This window comes from Chrysemys picta, chromosome 2 (genome assembly GCF_011386835.1).
Source record: "Chrysemys picta bellii isolate R12L10 chromosome 2, ASM1138683v2, whole genome shotgun sequence".
Taxonomy (NCBI): Eukaryota; Metazoa; Chordata; order Testudines; family Emydidae; genus Chrysemys; species Chrysemys picta.
This window is the reverse complement of record NC_088792.1, coordinates 150,439,687-150,458,855: the sequence shown is the minus strand read 5'-3', so window position 1 is coordinate 150,458,855 and position 19,169 is coordinate 150,439,687. Positions and strand designations below refer to the sequence as shown.

The window sequence follows — 19,169 nt, the reverse complement described above, 5'->3', positions numbered from 1 at the left end:
CGCTCTGGAGCCCAGTGACAAGAAACCGGCTAATTCGTTTCTGGCCTTTGTACAGCTCAAGTCTTAAAGCTTCAAAGAAGACGGGAAAACTGCCGAAGATCAGAGAGTGAAAAATGGAGACTTCTAGAAAGGGCTTCCACCCTGCAGATAGAGGCTCACAAAAGGAGCTGAGGAGATGGCGACCACCCTACCGAGGACTTTGTATTATAAAATATGCATTCTAAACTCCGTGACTGTTCTTGGGATAAAATGCATTTGTCGTTTGCTAGCAAAAAAAAATGTTTGACAGTAAATGTCTAGAAATAATATTAAGTCACTAAGTGATTGAAACACGCTGAGACGGAATAACTTGCTATTCTGGTTCAGAATAGCATGATTCTAATAAGAAGTGCATTACAAAGATAACTCAAAGAAAGCTGTCTGCTTAATGGCTAAAGTAACCAGCCCATAGACATATGATTTGTGAGCACCAGAAAGTGACAAGTCCCTTAAAACGTGAAATGGTTTTTTAGATTAACGAAATAACTATTGCTGAACCTTTACCCCCGTTATTTAAGTATTTGTAGCAAGTAAAAATGAGGATTCCAGATTTTTGCTATAAGACATATCAAAATAAATGTAAACGATCAGCAGCCCGTGGTTAAGTATATGTGATTTTAATATTTTTAGGATGAAGATATGGTCTCTGATTTATTTTCACTGCCTGAAAAGGCCATTTTAAATTAACTTGACACTTTTCTGTAATTAATTGTCTAAACCCTCAGACAGTAATTTTAGCTCTACCGTTGGGCGTACTGTCCTATACAGTCCCACAAATTGCTGATTGGAACATAGCTCGATTGGTGTTTAACCCTAGGTAGTGCTATAGTTGAGTGGCGCATAACTGGATTGCCAAGTGAAGGATCTATATTTAGGATCAATAGCCTATTCAGCGAATAGTGACTAAGTGTAATTTGACTATTATGTGATTAATTTAGGATGTAGCCATAGGATCAAGTTTAGCCCAGGGGTTAAATTTGGTGGTAATTTCACCACTGTGTGATTAGATTCAAGGTATAAGAGAACAGCTCCCAATGACTGGATCTTTCCTTCTTGAGAAGCGTTAACATTCTGTGTTACACTCAGTCTTTTAAACTTCATGACAGTAGCCTAAAAGCACCTCTGCTCTGGCTTCGCTAATTTCCCATTTTCTTTTTAAATTCTATTTTGATTAATAAAGTGGATCAAATTCCAAAGGAATCGCAAAGCCTGACTTTCGTTCCGCAACCTGACGTCAAAAGAGCTCGTGACAGCCATCGTGAAGGGAGTTGGTTTATTTAATTGCTTGACTGAAATATCAAAATAGGCGGTGGGGAGAGGGAAAGCACAGAAAATGGGCGATGCAGAAGCAGAATCACAGGGATTAGGTGGCGGAATAGGGAGAAGAGGAATGACATGCGTTGGGTTGGAAGAAGGGAATGGAGGTGACTGGTGGGGAAGGGGCATTGAAGAAGGTAGAGACAATCTCAGAGCTACATATGCAGTCACATGTAATCAAACTCCTCGGCTATTGCCAGGTCTCTCTCTCTCTCTACACAACGAATTATCTCTTCCCCAGGGCCGTGGACTGGGCAGCGAGCTCCCTCTCCTTCTGCGCTCTCCTCTTCCTCGCTTCCCTCTCTACTCCCCGGAGATGGGCAGCGACATGTCCAGCTCCTGGAGAGAACAGCTCTTCCCTGCTCCAGGACGCCAGGCAGGCGTGGAGCTGAGAGAAGGGAGCGGAGTGCACTCGTGGGGCGGAGGCAGGTCCTTCCCAAAGGAGGGCTTGGTGGGAGCCGCTCGGCTGCTGCCCTGCTTCAGTGATGCGTCTAGGTGCTGTTGATGCAACTGGCCTTTTGTTTCCTGGGGCACGACCCAGTTCTCTAAAGACACCAAGTTTTAAATCCCTCCCAGCAGCACATGGTGGCTGAGAGGACGATTATTTTGGGACAGGAAGAGGCCACATCCCTCTCTCTCCAGATTAACAGCCCCAACATCAGCGGAGTCACTCTGGATTTACACCAGTGTGACAGAGCTGAATTGGGCTCCCCATCTTTCACAGGACACCAACAACTCCACAGCCGTCAGATGTGTCAGGATGCCTACAACTGGGAGAGGTCTTTTTGGGTTGCGTTCTCTGAGGCAGGTCCATGTCGCAGCTCCCCTGCACACCGTCAGGGTCCCCTCTTGTGGGTCTCTCATGCAGCAACGAGCGCAACGCTAAAGAGGAAATTGAGATTGTAAATGCAGAGACATCAGGAGAAATGAAAGGTGGTTGTGCGGGGCCCTCTGGAACTATGTTCACTCGTTTATTTTTAAACCAATACCTTTGGGGTTGGCTGTCTCTCTTTAACGTGAGACCCAGAGCCTGCCCCGGGCTATGGCTGCCATCACCCAAACACACTCCCTCCACGCACACACGTTCACGTATCTCAGAGTCCTGCACTTTAGGACAGAAGAATCCCATGCACTGCTACAGACTGAGTGGCTAGGCAGCAGTTCTGCAGAAAAGGACCTAAGGGTTACAGTGGACGAGAAGCTGGATATGAATCAACAGTGTGCCCTTGTTGCCAAGAAGGCTAACGGCATTTTGGGCTGTATAAGTAGGGGCATTGCCAACAGATGGAGGGATGTGATTATTCCCCTCTATTCAACATTGGTGAGGCTTCATGTGGAGTACTGCGTCCAGTTTTGGGCCCCACACTACAAGAAGGATGTGGAAAAATTGGAAAGAGTCCAGCGGAGGGCAACAAAAATGATTAGCGGGCTGGAGCACACGACAGAACAAAGAGTAATTGTCTCAAGTTGCAGTGGGGAGGTTTAAGTTGGATATTAGGAAACACTACTTCACTAGGAGGGTAGTGAAGCACTGGAATGAGTTACCTGGGGGGGGGTGGAATCTCCTTCCTTAGAGGTTTTTAAGGTCAGGCTTGACAATGTCCTGGTTGGGAATGATTTAGTTGGGGATTGGTCCTGCTTTGAGCAGGGGGTTGGACTAGATGACCTCCTGAGGTCCCTTCCAACCCTGATATTCTACAATTCTATGACATGGCATCACCTTAGCTCTGCAGCCCTCAAGCTCCCTTCCCACATTCTCTGCCACTGCCTGTTGCCCCCGATTGTTCCATCTACCCCAGCGTGCCACCAGGCAGAACATTACTAATATGAGGGGGAAAGGAGTCCAGGAGAGCTGGCTGTATTTTAAAGAAGCCTTATTGAGGGTGCAGGAATGAACCATCCTGATGTGCAGAAAGAATAGCAAATATGGCAGGCGACCAGTTTGGCTTAACAGAGAAAACTTCGGTGAGCTTAAACACAAAAAGGAAGCGTACAAGAAGTGGAAACTTGGACAGATGACTAGGGAGGATATTGCTCGAGCATGCAGGGGTGTAATCAGGAAGGCCAAAGCACAATTGGAATTGCAGCTAGCAAGGGATGTGAAGGGTAACAAGGAGAGTTTCTACAGATATGTTAGCAACAAGAAGGTGGTCAGGGAAAGTGTGTGACCCTTACTGAATGGGGGAGGCAACCTAGTGACACATGATGTGGAAAAAGCTGAAGTACTCAATGCTTTTTTTGCCTCATTCTTCACAGACAAGGTCAGCTCCCATTGGGCAACACAGTATGGGGAAGAGGTGAGCAACCCTCAGTGATGAAAGAACAGGTTAAGGACTATTTAGAAAAGCTGGACATGCACAAGTCCATGGGGCAGGATCTAATGCATCCAAGGGTGCTGAGGCAGTTGGCTAATGTGATTGCAGAGCCATTGGCCATTATCTTTGAAAACTTGCAGCAATCGGGGGAGGTCCCAGACAATTGGAAAAAGTGCCCATCTTTTAAAAAGGAAAAAAGGAAGAAGGAGAATCCGGGAAACTACAGACCAGTCAGCCTCACCTCAGTCCCCGGAAAAATCATGGAGCAGGTCCTCAAAGAATCCATTTTGAAAGACTTGGAGGAGAAGGTGGTGATCAGGAACAGTCAACATGGATTCACCAAGGGCAAGTCATGCCTGACCAACCTGATTGCCTTCTATGATGAGATAACTGGCTCTGTGGATATGGGGAAAGTGGCGGATGTGATATACCTTGACTTTAGCAAAGCTTTTGATACAGTCTCCCACAGTATTCTTGCCAGCAAGTTAAAAAAGTATGGATTGGATGAATGGACTATAAGGTGGATAGAAAGCTGGCTAGATCATTGGGCTCAACAGGTAGTGATCAATGGCTCGATGTCTAGTTGGCAGCCGTATCAAGTGGAGCACCCCAGGGGTCGGTCCTGGGGCCAGTTTTGTTCAACATCTTCATTAATGATCTGGATGATGGGATGGATTACACCCTCAGCAAGTTCGCAGATTACACTAAACAAGGGGGAGAGATAGATATGCTGGAGGGTAGGGATAGGGTCCAGAGACAAATTGGAGGATTGGGCCAAAAGAAATCTGTTGAGGTTCAAGAAGGACAAGTGCAGAGTCCTGCACTTAGGAAGGAAGAATCCCATGGACTGCTACAGACTAGGGACCGACTGGCTAAGTGGCAGTTCTGCAGGAAAGAACCCGGGGGTTACAGCGGATGAGAAGCTGGATATGAGTCAGCAGTGTGCCCTTGTTCCCAAGAAGGCTAACAGCCTATTGGGCTGCATTAGTAGGAGCATTGCCAGCAGATCGAGGGAAGTGATTATTCCCCTCTGTTCGGCACTGGTGGGGCCACATCTGGAGTATTGCGTCCAGTTTTGGACCCCCCTCACTACAGAAAGAATGTGGACAAATTGGAGAGAGTCCAGCGGAGAGCAACGAAAATGATTAGGGGGCTGACCTCATGACTTACAAGGAGAGGCTAAGGGAACTGGGCTTATTTAGTCTGAAGAGGAGAAGAGTGAGGGGTGATTTGATAGCAGCCTTCAACTACCTGAAGGGGGGTTCCAAAGAGGATGGAGCTTGGCTGTTCTCAGTGGTTGCAGATGACAAAACAAGGAGCAATGGTCTCAAGTTGCAGTGGGGGAGGTCTAGCTTGGATATTAGGAAAAACTATTTCACTAGGAGGGTTGTGAAGCACTGGAATGGGTTCCCTAGGGAGGTGGTGGAATCTCCATCCTTAGAGGTTTTTAAGGCCTGGCTTGACAAAGCCTTGGCTGGGATGATTTAGTTGGGGTTGGTCCTGCTTTGAGCAGGGGGTTGTACTAGATGACCTCCTGAGGTCTCTTCCAACCCTAATCTTCTATGAATCTAGATTACCCCTGCCCCAGCTCACTCCCTCCTGTCCTAGGACACCTTTCCCCAGCCAGACATCTGTGACCTCGAGGAAGGCTACCATGTGCATCTTTTAGCAGCTTTGGTTGTTGCAGAAGTAGAATCACAGGGATTTGGTGGGGGGAAAGGGGGAAGAGGAATGACATGCATTGGGTTGGAAGAAGAGAATGGGAGGTAACTGGTGGGGAAAGGGCACTGATGAGGGTAGGGACACTTTCCTGTAACACTCATAGCCCAGGAAGTGTACTGTCTGCTCTGGAGAAGTTTTTTGTTTTGCTTCTGTGTTTATTGTGTGAATCATTTGTTCCAGGTTTAGTGTTAGTGGGTTCATGAATTAACTTGTTTTAGGGGAAAGCAATGGCTTCTATGTGGTCTGTACTAACTGACATTTCAGCCTGTATACTTTTTCTTGGTATTCTGCTTGTAACTTATTGTCCTGGTAGTATTAAGCTTGGGCCATCGGATCATTTTAATTTGGCTTTGCTTGGTTGCAATTTCACTTTCTCCTTTGAACAATGCTGAAGAAGTCTTTGTAGCCTCCTACGTTCACTGATACTCCACTGTCTCTTTAGCATTCAGGTTCCTGTTTGTGTGCTGCTGCCTTTGTCTTTGCATTGGATGTTAGGCTGAACTTTAAAAACCATTTACACTTGCTGTTTTGTACCTCATTAATGTCACACACGTGCAAAATCTCACCCTCTGAGTCACTGCTTGCTTCCTTGATATGGTGCATTTTTCCTCTTCTGGTCTGCAAGCTTTGGCATAATGATTTCTCTTGCCACAATTATTGCATATGACCCCACATGCTGCAGTGCCTTTTCCAGCAGCATGTTTCTCCCCCACCACAGATTTTTCCTTTGAGTTGCATCTCCTCTGCTTTGCGTCTGTGCATTTGCTTTCGTACGGATTTGGGGATATCTTCCCTTGTGTTTTCATGCTCTCTCTGTGCAGGTTGGTGAATTATCTCTGTGCCTGCTCCACTTATGCGCTGCATTTGGATGTGAGCTGGTTCACTAGCTTTGCACATGTCTACAGCTCTTGGTAGCATTAGCGTGGGCTCACTGAGCATTCTCATTCAAACTCCTGCGTCTTTCGTCCCCATTACTAACCTATCACGAGTTCGTTCATCTTGTGAGAGTCAATAATCACATGAGTCAGCCATTTGGCGCAGTTTGGCAATATACTCATCTATTGTTACTCCAGTTTCCTGATTACACTTGTTGAAAAGATCCCTTTCGTATCTGACATTTTCTGTGGGCTGAAAACACTTTGAGTGCACTTCTAGGATTGTACATGGGTCCTCCCGCTTTGCTGCCGCCATATCCAGACGCTATCGTTACATGCAGGAGCCTTTACCCATTGCAGCTATAGCGTGACTGCTCTTATTTTGTTTTCCTTTTCATTCAGCCCTGTCGCAATTTCGTAGATTTCCTATTGTGATCTAAAAAAGAATGTCCCATGGCTAAATGCATCCCCTTTTGTGTCTGTCTGCTTGGAGACGGGAATCTGGGACAGCACCGGGATTATTGTCTCTCTCTTTTTTTGTTTGTTTGCTTGATTTGCAATGTTCTGAGTTTCTGATTTCATGTCCCTGTGGCTGCCGACTCACTTCTGACACATGCCCTGTGTGCGGGCGCAACATTCAGGCTGTATTCCTTCCGCCACATGCACTGTCCTCTCTCATCAAACACTTCCTGAAAGAGGAATTCCCTATCTTCCGAACATAATGACATCAGGAGGCCCCTAGTGGGAACCTATTTACCGTAGCATCTCAGGTCTCTTCTCTTCAGCTATTGCTTTCCCCATTCCTTACCTTGCCCCACACCTCCAGCTGCCACCTCTCAGGCCCCATATCTCTTCCCCACCTTCCCAGGCACTGCCTTTCAGCAGGGCCCTTTGAACACTGGGAAGTAATTCCTGAATAGCCTGAAAATGCTGAGTCAACATGATGGGCTTGGGACCTTTGGATGTATGTGGATTTAGGGAGCTTCGCTTCCGTTCTGTATGAATAGACTGAATCCAGGGATCGACAACAAATAAGTGTATTCCGTCGGAACGCAGGGATCTCGGCAGACGTGCCCTGGAAGGGGAGAGTTTGCTTCTGAGAGGCTATTTCCGGCTACATCAAGGTGTAGCAGTGTTTGCAAGGGTGGCGTATCGCCAGAGCACTAGCATGGCGGTGGATGTGTACGTGTTAGAACGGTAGCATGGCTAGTCCGCGTGGTGCCCGTGCAGATGTTCTAGCCAATGGTAAATGGTGGCAGCCGCCTGCTCATTGGGAACGTCCTTGGGTTTGTGCACGTGCAGAACGTTAGCAAGCGCGATGCTTCGTTCACACCTGTGCCGAGGAGGCAGCTGAGATCACCGTTTCTGACGAGCAGGGTGTTAAGGGAGTGGTGGCGCATTGCCGTGGCATGGGGGACACATCCGCAGGCGTGCGAGCGTGGAGAGGCTCATGTGCTCGCAGCATCACTGTGCTCAAGGAGCTCGCAGCATCACTGTGTGTTCACCTAATGTAAGAGTGCGGGAGGCATTCCAGTCACTCTGTGAGGTGTGAGTAGTTTGTGAGCATAGGGCGACATCATGTGGCCAGGCCAAGGCAGTGGTTGGGAAGAAAACACAATGAAACATTTGGAGTGAGCAGATTATCTCAGTGCTTTTCTCTCATTAGGTTTTGCCGAGGTCGCCTTCCACCCACACTTGGGCGTATGTGGAGAACATAGGCAGGAACAGGTTGGGTGGATGTAGCTGCTGCAGGGTGCTCGGGGTAAGGAAGCAGCATATAACACTACCTAGCTTTCATCTAGCACTTTGCCTCTCTAGATCTCAAAGCACTTTGCAAAGGAGCTGTAATTATTGCTGTTGGGAAACCGAGACACAGAGAGGGGAAGTGACTCGCCCGAGGTTACCCAACAGGCCTGTGACAACGCACGTATGGCCTTGATGCAGAGATTCTGAATAAAAGATCATCCCAAACAGAGCACTTCCCATCCACAACTGATCACGGTCAAGGAGGAAAGGACACTACTTCCTCTAACTCTCCAGATTTTGCCTGGTCATGGGGACAGGAGGCCGGGGAGGCCTTTGAATTCTGATTTGATACTAGGTTTTGTATGATCCTTTTGCTTATGCTTTCCACCTTTGCATTCCACCATTCAGGAACACGGGGCCGAGATTGTTTCCTGCCCGCGTCTCTGTGCGCGTCCTCACCAGTGTTCAGCACTGAACCATAAACTGAGGTTCAAACAACATCTATACGGTAGGAATCCTCTCCGTATTCCCCAAGACAACTCCCAAAGGAGCCCGTTTCCAGCCCCGCACGGCATATTCATCTGTACAAAATGTGCAGCCTCTGGCATCTACCATAGCCAGTCAGGAAACTGTTTACCCAACTCATGAAAGTTCTCGTGATTCTGGAAATGTTTCCCATTCCACAATGGGACAAACCCGAGCTCTTCAGAAATTTTCACAAAGAAATGAGAGAGAGAGCGAGAGAGAGAGAGAGAGAGACCAGCCCTGAATAGCCAATAGCCCAAAGGTTAGGGCCTTTGGCTGGGGAACGAGTGTCTCTACGAACTCTTGTTCACCAGTGTCACAACACACAAATTGTTTTCTCTGGTGTGGATCCCAGGTATGTTCCAGTTTGCAGGGCTCAATCACACCTCCCACCCCAAATAACTTATATGTTTGGTCTACATGGCAGTGAGGGCTGCACACTAGCTGAGATCAAACTAGATCAGGTGATGTGTCAGTTTGGCAGGGGATCAGTGCAGTAGTTTGAGTCACAGGATTGCACACAAAAATATGGTTAGAATGGGAAAACTTTTACCTACAGCTCCTTTTCTCCCTAGGCACAATATCTTGGGAGCCCACTGATCAAATCTGACACCAAATTTGCAATTTTCAAGACTGTGCATGTGAATTTCAGAGGGCTTTGAAAATAAAACCCAGCTCTTAAACAGAACGCTGAGATCCACTTTAACTATAGGATGGCTAAAACACTTCCTTTCCCCCACCATTTGTCTGTCTTGCCTATTTAGATATCCAGCCCTTCAGAGCAGGAATGGCTTCTTACTGTGTGTGTACAGCCCCTAGCACAGTCATACTCAGACTGAGGCTCGGGAGCCGCAATGGGCTCTTTAATGTGTCTCCTGCGGCTCTTTGCAGCCAATGATATTAAAACACTGTGTGATTATTAACCAGTCCAAGTTATTAACCAATCAGGATGCTTTTACTAGGTTATTAACCAACCGTAATTGATAAAATAATACTACTTGGTCAGAATAACCGAGAAAATATATAACTAGTAAATGAAACAATGAAGTCACACGACTGTGGCTCTTTTGGGTGATGCTGATCACTAATTTGGCTCCTGAACCACTGAGCTCTGAGTATCACTGTCCTAGCACAACAAGTTGGGCCTATGGGAATACAATCAACCAGAATGTGCATGTCTGCTGCCCATGCTATCCCAGTTCTGGGAAGACACTGAGGATTTCAGTCTCCAAGGCCAGGTATCTTTTATTAATAGTCCCTTTTCAAGTACGGGATATTGATACTTTTCAGCTGATGGGAAAGAGGATTTTCAGAAATGCTCAGCCTGGGCCTGAGTCTTCACTGGGGCCAGCGCCTAGTGCTTTTCAACCCTCCTACCCTAATGTTACTGATAGGGAGAAAATGAAAACTCAGCAAAGAGCGACTGAGTCCTGGGGCTGTTTGCCATTCTTCCACTCTTATCGGAAGCGCTGTTTGCTGGAGATGGGTGAAGTTGTTTTGGATTTTGAAATAAAATTTTAAAAATGGGGAAAATCTTCAACAAGAATTTCACAATCTTTTTTCAACCACCCCTTGAGCTGCTGGGAAATTTAAACCAAGTAAGATTGGGGGGAAGGGGGGTTCCTATAAGATTCCACCCTCCCCTTTTTTTTGACCAGCTCTATTATTTATACCCAGCACTGTGCAGCAGCTGCTGTGAGCGCTGTAAATGGATTTATCAGCTTCAGAGAAACATCACTAGGTCGGATTGCATGTGGGGGTGGGTATGGGTTGGAAGGGAACCTCCATGCCCAGAGCTCTCTGCAGAGCATGTTCTGCACTGGCTAAGGTAGATTGCAAACTGTTAAGGCAGGGACAATCTTTTTGTCCTGTCTCTGTACAGCCCCTAGCGCAATGAGGTCCTGTCATGACCGGGGCTCCTACGTGCTATCATAATACGCCTAACAGATCATAATTGGCTTGGCTGAGGGGGAAGGTGCCGGGGCGTGTGCAATGTGTTTGGTCCACATCGGCCCCATTCCTTGGGTTTGTGTGTGTGCGGCTCCTGGCTGCTCCGCTTTATGCCAGGGGCCACAGCACACTCAGGGCATCCCAGAACCAGATGGGTGGGCAAAGGTGGCTTAAAGCCATTCCCCCGGGCAGTGCCTTTCTGCGCTGCACCTCTGCGAGGCACAGCGCACCTCACAATTCCAGCTCAGGATTCTAGCCCAAAGAGAATGAAAATAAACCAGGGTCTCAGGCCCCAGGGGTGCCAAGGTGGCCATCATTCCCAGATCTCGTCACCGTTAACTGCCGTGCCCATCACCACCTACAGGAGGGAGAGCTCGCAATGCAAAGGCCCACAGACTCGCGGCTCTCGGGCTCCCCTTTTGTTTTCCTGCCAACTCGGTACTTGTTGGCGGTGGAAGGCCATTTCCTTTTCAGGCTGTGTGAGTGGAGCGGGCGTGTAAACGAACGCCAAGCCTGTCCTCAGTAAGCACGGAGACGAGGAAACGGTACGCCAACGGTTTATTGTAAAGTGCCTAGCCCGTTACAAATAGTGTCCACGGCTCCAAGGTACTGGCACATGGTGTTGTGCATCACTGAGACCTGTATTTATGGAGCAAATCTGCATGCACCGCACTGCAGAGAGACTGAGAGATTTCCAAGCCGAAGATATGAGACAACAGACCGATGTGCTATGCTAAAGAGGCACAAGGTTCAGCTGGAAAGGCAGTGGAAAGGGCACATTTAGGGATGGGGCCTCATAAAGCACCAGGCGACTATGAAAGCAAACTACTTCCTCTGGCACTCAGGGGATGCATCCCCTAAGGAACATGCCCTGCACCCTGCAGGATCACAAAGTCTGGACCACTTCATCTCCCTGCCTATGCTGCAAAGTGCATCTGTTACAATAAGCTGCTCGTTCTAACCGGCCTTTTCATAGAGTTCAGGCTAGCTGGGAGTCCTCTCATAGCCAGTGGACCTCTTAGCCAGAGACCCTCACCCGGCCACGCCTGCAGCAGAGGGGACTATTCTTCCCTGCTGTGCTAACTTGGGGTTGAACTGCAGCCTACGGCAGGTTCGGACTCTACCTGCTGCTCCAAGAGCGTAACACACCATGGAAGAACTTCCCCAGTGCAGCACTACCGTAAGCTGCTCCCCTTCCTTCCCTAGCCTGTTGGGAACAGGGCTGGGGAGGAGAGGAAGGCAGGTCTCCAACACGACAGGATCTTGGGCTGCAAATGTGAGCTACTGCCGATTGCTGTGACTTATGCAGAGACCATTTTGGCCACTGGAGCAGCCCAGAACGGCAGAGCTGACACCGAGCTATCTCCCTTCCCCCACCCCTCCCTTGGGCTGTGCCTTCAGCCATGTGCCTCCACCACCCAGAATGGCACCCCGAAACTTTTAGGAAGACATAGGGTATCAGGGCCCCTGGGAAGCTGTTCCGCTGGTTAATTATTATTATTAGTAGGCCAGAGCTCCCACCCGCAGCTATCCAGGTGGATGCCATGTACCTGAATGACCACTTCTCTCCTGAACTTTGCTCTAGAGTCAGGAGCGTCTGAATTGATAGCTGGTGGCAATGCTGGAAGCCAGGGATCTGCGTCTCACTACTGTTCCCTCAGGCCCTAACCCAGACAGATCTTGCCCATTCCGAGTTTCAGTAAAGCTCGTCATTCTTTACTGAGACTCTGGCTGAAGACTCCTGAGCAGATGCACAGAATGAGAAGCAGGGACGATAAGAACGGCATTAACCTGGAGTAGGGAAGCCCAAGCCGCAGGGGGCTTGAACTGTTCAGCCACCACATTACACAACGTACTACAAGGGAGAACATTTCACTGGCATATACAGCGGGACCTTACTGTGCAGTGATTGGGATAATACCCTTGGACTCCAGAGACTGGGTTCCATCCCCTGCTCTGCCACAGACTTGCTGTGTGACCCTGGGCATGTCACAAGTCTCTCTGGGCCTCAGGTCCCATCTGTAAGACAGGGACAACAGCATTGCCCAGCCTGATGGGGGGCGTGAGCACAAATACATTAAATATCGTGAGGTGCTCGGATGGTACAGCAATGGCAGCACAGAAGTGCCCATGAAAGACAGACGGACCCCAATTCCAGCATGTCTAGTGCTTAACACTGATGATCCCATACAAACCGTGAGCCACATTCTCAGTGGGTGCCCGATGGCTGGAATAAAACAAACACCTCGCCAGCTTTACATCTCCTACCCGCTTGCTAACTCCCCCTGGGAGAATCCTAGCTGAAGGGAATTCAGGCCTGCAGTTTGCTTGGATTGCTCACCTCCCTCAGGGCTCAGCAACAATAGCTTGGGCTTCTTAACACCTCTCACGAATTGAAACCCTTGAGAACTGAAGCAGCTTTTTATTCTCAGTATGTACAAGGGCCTCCCAGTCAATCCACACTTCAGTGGATTCAGGGCAAAAGCCCGCTACGGATGGGGACCGTTTGCTACCACCCATTACAGCATCTACAATGAAAGAGGGTGTCTAGGTCTCCATTGCAAACTCCACCAACTGCCCCCGGCGTGTCCCACTACATCTGGCCTAACGGCTCGGACGCTGCGCTTGCTTTAGAACCATCTCAGACCTCCCACCCCTTCACAAGTGACTGTGAACAGACTGGCAGGGGACTAGCAGCCACTAATGAGCTCTGCCAACGGGAGCATCTGTCAGTGTCTTACAAGAATCTTCCCAGCCTGCGGTGTTGCCTTGGTTTCAGATCAGCCGGGCCTCTCCTTCCATCTCAACCTGCGGGTCGCACACTCCCGTGAAGTTTATCTCTTTGCTGCTGTTGCCGACGGCAGAGTTGAGGTCGGGACTGTGTACGCCGGAGGAGGGAGAAGGGTGTTGAAAACCACCATCTATTACTGACACAGCTCTCCCACTCATGTAGATCTCCAAATATCTCAGAAGCTGCTTCGGTTTCTTTTTGGCAAATGCCTCCAGTTCTGGGAAGAGGGAAGGGGAAAAAAATCTAGTATCAACATGAAAAGACATGACACCAGGATGGAAGAGGGGCAATCTGAGTCCCACATGTTTTCTGGGGTAACACTATTCTGGTATATTTTTAAGCTTTACCCCTAGAGTTTGGTCCAGTGTCTCCTTAGGAATGTGCTTCACTCTCAGGACAGACCACGTAACCACAATGGCTACGAAGGGTTGGAACTTGCAGCTACAAAACACCTTTGGAAAAATCATTTTCCCATTGTCCAAGCTTGGGGGTCTCACCCAGAAACCAAATGTGTTACACCCAGCTGATCATAACTGATGGGAACGGCCCAGGGCTCCAGGGAAGAGCATATATCACATGGGTGGGGATGGGGGAGAAACCCCAATCTATTTGTGGTGACCCGAGCTTCACTTTTTGAAGATGCTTTTTCAGCCGTAATAAACACATCCATCTCTCTGCTCACCGGGCAGGTTTTACCCTCTTTTTATTTTTTGCGCGCAGAGATAAAGAACCCTGCTGTGCCTCTAATTTGGTTTTTACAGAAAGAAAACAGCATTGATTGCTGTAGTTAAGGCCCAATGCTACAAGTAACGCATATATAATTGCATTAAAAATTCATTAAAAGATTGTTATTAAGGTTGTAAAGTCAAGCACAGAAAAATTAGGAAACGGTTGAATTAAGGTTGCCCCATGACACCTTAATTCAGCCCCCTTGTGTTGTACACACATTATGATACAATCTTTAATTACATGATCACATACGATTTCTCCCACAGGACCCTGGCCTCACTCAGTGAATGGGTGGCTATTCAAAATTTCTCTTTATCCCATTCAGTGAATGCCGCAGGCCTAATTTGATGCACACCATTCCAACCCTGCAGGGAGCATACGATTGCTAATTTCCTTCTGGGTTTTCTTGGGTGCTCATCGCTGTAATATCTGAACACCTCACAGATATTTACCTCAGAAATGGTTGAACTATAAAAAAAAAAAAAATCAGCCCAAGGCAGAAACCTGGTTTGGAAAATTTCAGCACAAATGGTTCAAGTTTGGCAAAGTCTTAACCAAATGAAAACAGGATCTTAGGATGGAAAGTGTTAAGCAACCTTAATCATAGGCCTCACTGACAACTTGGCTTACCATTCAGGTGAAACACTGAAATTTCACACCCACATGCACACCCACACAAACATACTTGGCAGAAAACCACACAAGCAAGGACATGAGTTAACAACACACCTAAAATATATAACTTCTACTTCTCTCCCCACATACACCTTCCACTAGAGCAGCCAGCTTACATCAACCCCTTAACTCTTCCCCTGCAGCTAGTGGCCAACCTCCGTATTCTGCAATCATGTAACACAGAGAGCCTTCCCTGTCTGAGCAGAGGCGCAGCGTAAAGCAGGGTGCAGTGAAGTCTTAGCTTCCCTCCAAAAGAAAAACTACGTTTTCCAAAACGTGTTCTTAAAAAGCCCTATCCCTAAAGAGCAGCCACTGTAATTACAACACACGATCAGAGGTGACTAGGTGGGGCTACAGACAATCCCATGTGGCTATTAAAATCCCAATTACCTTGGGAATAGTATCTTTTAAAGCCCAATGACTCTGAACCGAGTGTTAATGGAGACTCCCTGGGTTTGAACATCATGTAAGCAATTACAATGTCAGGACACTGGTAGCTTAAGGCCCTCTCTCCTCCACCCCTAGCTTGGGTGCTGGCAGGCCAGTCTTTCACAAGTGGTATATGGAACAAGCAGCATTTGTCCTGCATACATTCAAGTTATTATCCCTTGCTTAGAAAAGATGCAGGGAAACGCACCTTTTAGAACGAAGCCAGAGTCAGAAATTGTTTTCTGTTGTGTTTTCCAGATGACGTAGAGGCGCAGGGAGGTGGCCACATACAAATCATTCAGCACCGCGATGACCTGCTGTCTGCGGTTACACTCTCTGAAAGAGACAAGGATGGGAATGCTTATCTCTACCCTCTGCCTTCCCAGCAAATCCAGAGACCCAAAGAGGCAAGAGCTACAGAATCACCACCTCAGAGATCCACCTGACAGAGAGATTTACACCAGCCGGAGACACGTTCCTGCATGGCCCTGCGAACATGGGGAGTTAATGAAGGAAACAAATTTCCTCTTGAATGATATGTGGTACAGTAGTTATGATGGCTATTATTAAAATCAGCCTAACACTTTCTGTTATAACCCCCGTTAGAACTGTTTATACCTTCGACAAAAACTTTAACCTTTCCAGCAGAAGTTTCCCATGCTTGGACGCTGCCACTGATTGATTTTTTTTTTAAAGCTTAATTTTCAGCATCACATTTTCGGCATCACGGGGACGGCCAGACTGGATCAGACCCAAAGTCCATCTAGCCCAGTTTCCTGACACGGACAATGGCAGCACCATGGATGCCTTGGCGAAAGGGGTAAGAACCCTGCAATAGTAGATGGGGGATGATGTGACCCCACATCAGGTTTCACCCTAATCTCTAACAGAGATTGGCTTAAGCCCTGAAGCATGAGGTGTTTTCTCCCTTCCGATACTCTTTTTTCTGACATTAACTACAATAACTCTGAGCACTACAGCTGTACGTGGCCACAGCTCTCTGTTGGCCTGTCCGCAATTATGCCCAGGTTCCTTTCCTTTGCAGTGAATTTAGAACTCTGCAAGGTGTCTGAATCATAGCAATGTAGAGCTGGAAGGGACCTCGAGAGGTCACCCAGCCCATCCCCCAACACTAAGGCAAGAGGAAATACATGTAGACCCGGGGTCGGCAACCTTTCAGAAGTGGTGTGCCGAGTCTTCATTTATTCACTGTAATTTAAGGTTTCTCATGCCAGTAATACATTTTAACGTTTTTAGAGGGTCTCTTTCTATAAGTCTATAATATATAACTAAACTATTGTTGTATGCAAAGTAAATAAGGTTTATAAAATGTTTAAGAAGCTTCATTTAAAATTAAATTAAAATGCAGAGCCGCCCAGACCGGTGGCCAGGACCTGGGCAGTGTGAGTGTCACTGAAAATCAGCTCGCGTGCCACCTTTGGCACACGTGCCATAGGTTGCCTACCCCTGATCTAGACCATCCCTGACAGGTGTTTGTCTAACCTGTTCTTAAAAAATCTCCAATGACAGGGATTCTACAGCATCCCTTGATAACTTATTCCAACATTAACTACCCTCATAGTTAGAAAGTTTTTCCTAACATCTAACCTAACTCTCCCTTGTTGCAGATTAAGCCCATTACTTTTTGTCCCACCTTCAGTGGACATGGAGAACAATTCATCACAGAGCTCTTTATAACAGCCCTTCATATATTTGAAGTCTGTTCTCATGTCCCCATGCAGTTGTAGCTGGCATCATTTCACCTTGAATGGTCCCTTGAAATACGTGTTAACTACTATGCTAAACCATCTGTTCTACTTTGTATTTAGCTGTGACACTCTGAGTATATTTCCCAGACCTGAAGAAGAGCTCAAGAATGTGTCTCTCACCAACAGAAGTTGGTCCGATAAAAGATATCACCTCACCTATCTTGTCTTTCTCATGTCCCCACTCAGTCTTCTTTTCTCAAGACTAAACAGGCAGTTTTTTAAACCTTTCCTCACAAGTCAGGATTTCTAAACCTTTTACCATTTCTGTTGCCCTCTTCTGGACTCTCTCCCATTTGTCCACATCTTTCTTAAAGTGTGGCACTCAGAACTGGACCTAATACTCCAGCTGAGGTTTCACCAGAGCTGAGGAGACAATTACAGTTGACACACTCCAGAAGGATATTAGCCTTTTTCACAACTTGATCACACTGTTGGCTCATACTCAATTTGTGATCCATTATAATCCCCAGATCCTTTTCTGCAGTACTCACCACCTAGCCCATTAGTCCCCATTTTGTAGCTGTACATTTGATTTTTTTCCTTCGTAAGTGCAGTACTTTCCACTTGTCTTTATTGAATTTCATCTTGTTGCTTTCAGACCAATTCCCCAATTTATTAAGGTCATTCTGTACTCTACTCTTGTCCTCCAAAGTACATGTAACCCTTCCCAGCTTGATGGCATCTGCAAATTTTAAAAGAATTTCTCTACTCCATTATCTAAGTCATTAATGAAAATGTTTAATAATATCAGACCCAGGACTGAACTATGCAGGACTCCAGTACATGCGTCCTCCCAGTTTGATTGTGAACCCTTGATAACTACTCAGAGTACAGTTTTTCAACCAGTTTTGCCCCTACTGTATAGTAATTTCATTTAGATCACATTTCCCTAGTTTGCTTATGAGAGTGTCATGTAGGACTGTGTCAAAAGCCTTACTAAAATCAAGATACATCACACATCTATTGCTTCCTCCCTATCCACTAGGCCTGTAACTCTGTCAAAGAAGGAAATAAGGTTGGTTTGGCATTATTTGTTCTTGACAACTCCACGCTGGCTATCCCTTATAACCCTATAATCCTCGAGGTGCATAACTGATTGTTTCATTATTTGTTCCAGAGAAGTTAGGCTGACTGGTCTGTAATTTCTCTTTGTTCCCCTTTTTAGAGATAGGTACTGTTTGCTCTTCTCCAGTCCTTTGGGACACCTCACCCATTCTCCAAATGTTCTCCAAGATCATTGCTAACGGTTCTGAGATTGCTCCAGCTAGTTTCTTATATACCTCGGGGTGAATTTCAATGGGCCCAGATGACTAGAACACATCTAATTTATTTAAATATTCTCTAATCCATTCTTTCCCTATTGTGGCTTGTGTTCCTTCCCCCATGTGGTTAATATTAATTGTGTTAAGTATCTGGTCAACAATTAACCTTTTCAGTGAAAACTGAAGCAAAATAGGCATTGAACAGCTCAGCCTTCCTGGTAGTGTCCATTATTAGCTCTCCTTCCTTGCTAAGTAGAGGACCTACACTTTCCTTCATCTTTCTCTTGCTCCGAAAGTATTTATAAAACCTCTTCTTATCGACTCCTATGTCCCTTGCTAGGTGTAACTCATTCTGTGGCTTAGCCTTTCTGATTTTATCCCTACCTCCAGGGTCAAATATTTCTTTGCATTTGTTAACATTGCAAATCATCTGCCCTCATGCTGCCCACACACCCAACTCGGTTAAGTCCCACTGAAGTTCCCTGCAGTCCGCTCTGGACTTGACTAACCTAGATAACTAACTATCCAGAGCCTGGATATAACTCCTGTCCTGCAGTGCCCCAATTCTCTTCAGTATCAAGCCACATCAGATACCAGAACACACACTCATTTACGTATTAGAGTGCTAAATACATATACAGCCCTACGCTAGCAACCTGTCTGAGACAGAGACATAGCCAATCCTTCAGCACATACCCTTAGACATACAATCCCTTTACTAGATGCACAGCTAAGTAGAAAATCTCTGCCTGCTTTACTGGGGTACAACTCCTTCCTCTCTACCTGTGCTCACATTTCAGGCCCACCTGCACTACAAAGCAGCACATCAAAACCAAGTGGTAATTGGGTATCCTGGCATGGTAGTACATGAAGTGTAGATGAGCCTTTAGTAATGCAGCCTGGGGTCTACACACAGGGCTCTAGGGCCACACTGGGCTGTGAACTCACCGAGAAAGATGTTCTTCCCTCAGGGCCTGGATCACGATGCGAGTGATATTTATAGACATGACACAGAAAGGGAAATT

At 46.9% G+C, this 19,169-nt stretch overlaps 1 protein-coding gene across 6 annotated transcripts in view; it reads right to left on the bottom strand.

The window, feature by feature from the left end:
* Positions 1-640: 640 nt before the first annotated feature.
* Positions 641-19,169, bottom strand: part of ELMOD3 (ELMO domain containing 3) — a 41,037-nt gene continuing 22,508 nt past the window's right edge. For 2 of the 6 annotated variants that reach the window (XM_042859296.2, XM_008177107.4), the window contains exons 9-11: positions 19,093-19,169; positions 15,322-15,449; positions 11,031-13,497 (exon numbers count right to left, since the gene is read on the bottom strand). In XM_042859296.2, coding sequence (XP_042715230.2) covers positions 13,265-13,497; positions 15,322-15,449; positions 19,093-19,169 — 438 coding nt within the window. In that variant the 3' untranslated portion in view covers positions 11,031-13,264. Of the gene's footprint in view, positions 2,239-11,030; positions 13,498-13,980; positions 14,478-15,321; positions 15,450-19,092 lie in introns of those variants that run through there. The other 4 variants (XM_042859297.2, XM_065584378.1, XM_065584379.1 and 1 more) reach the window with 4 other exon arrangements.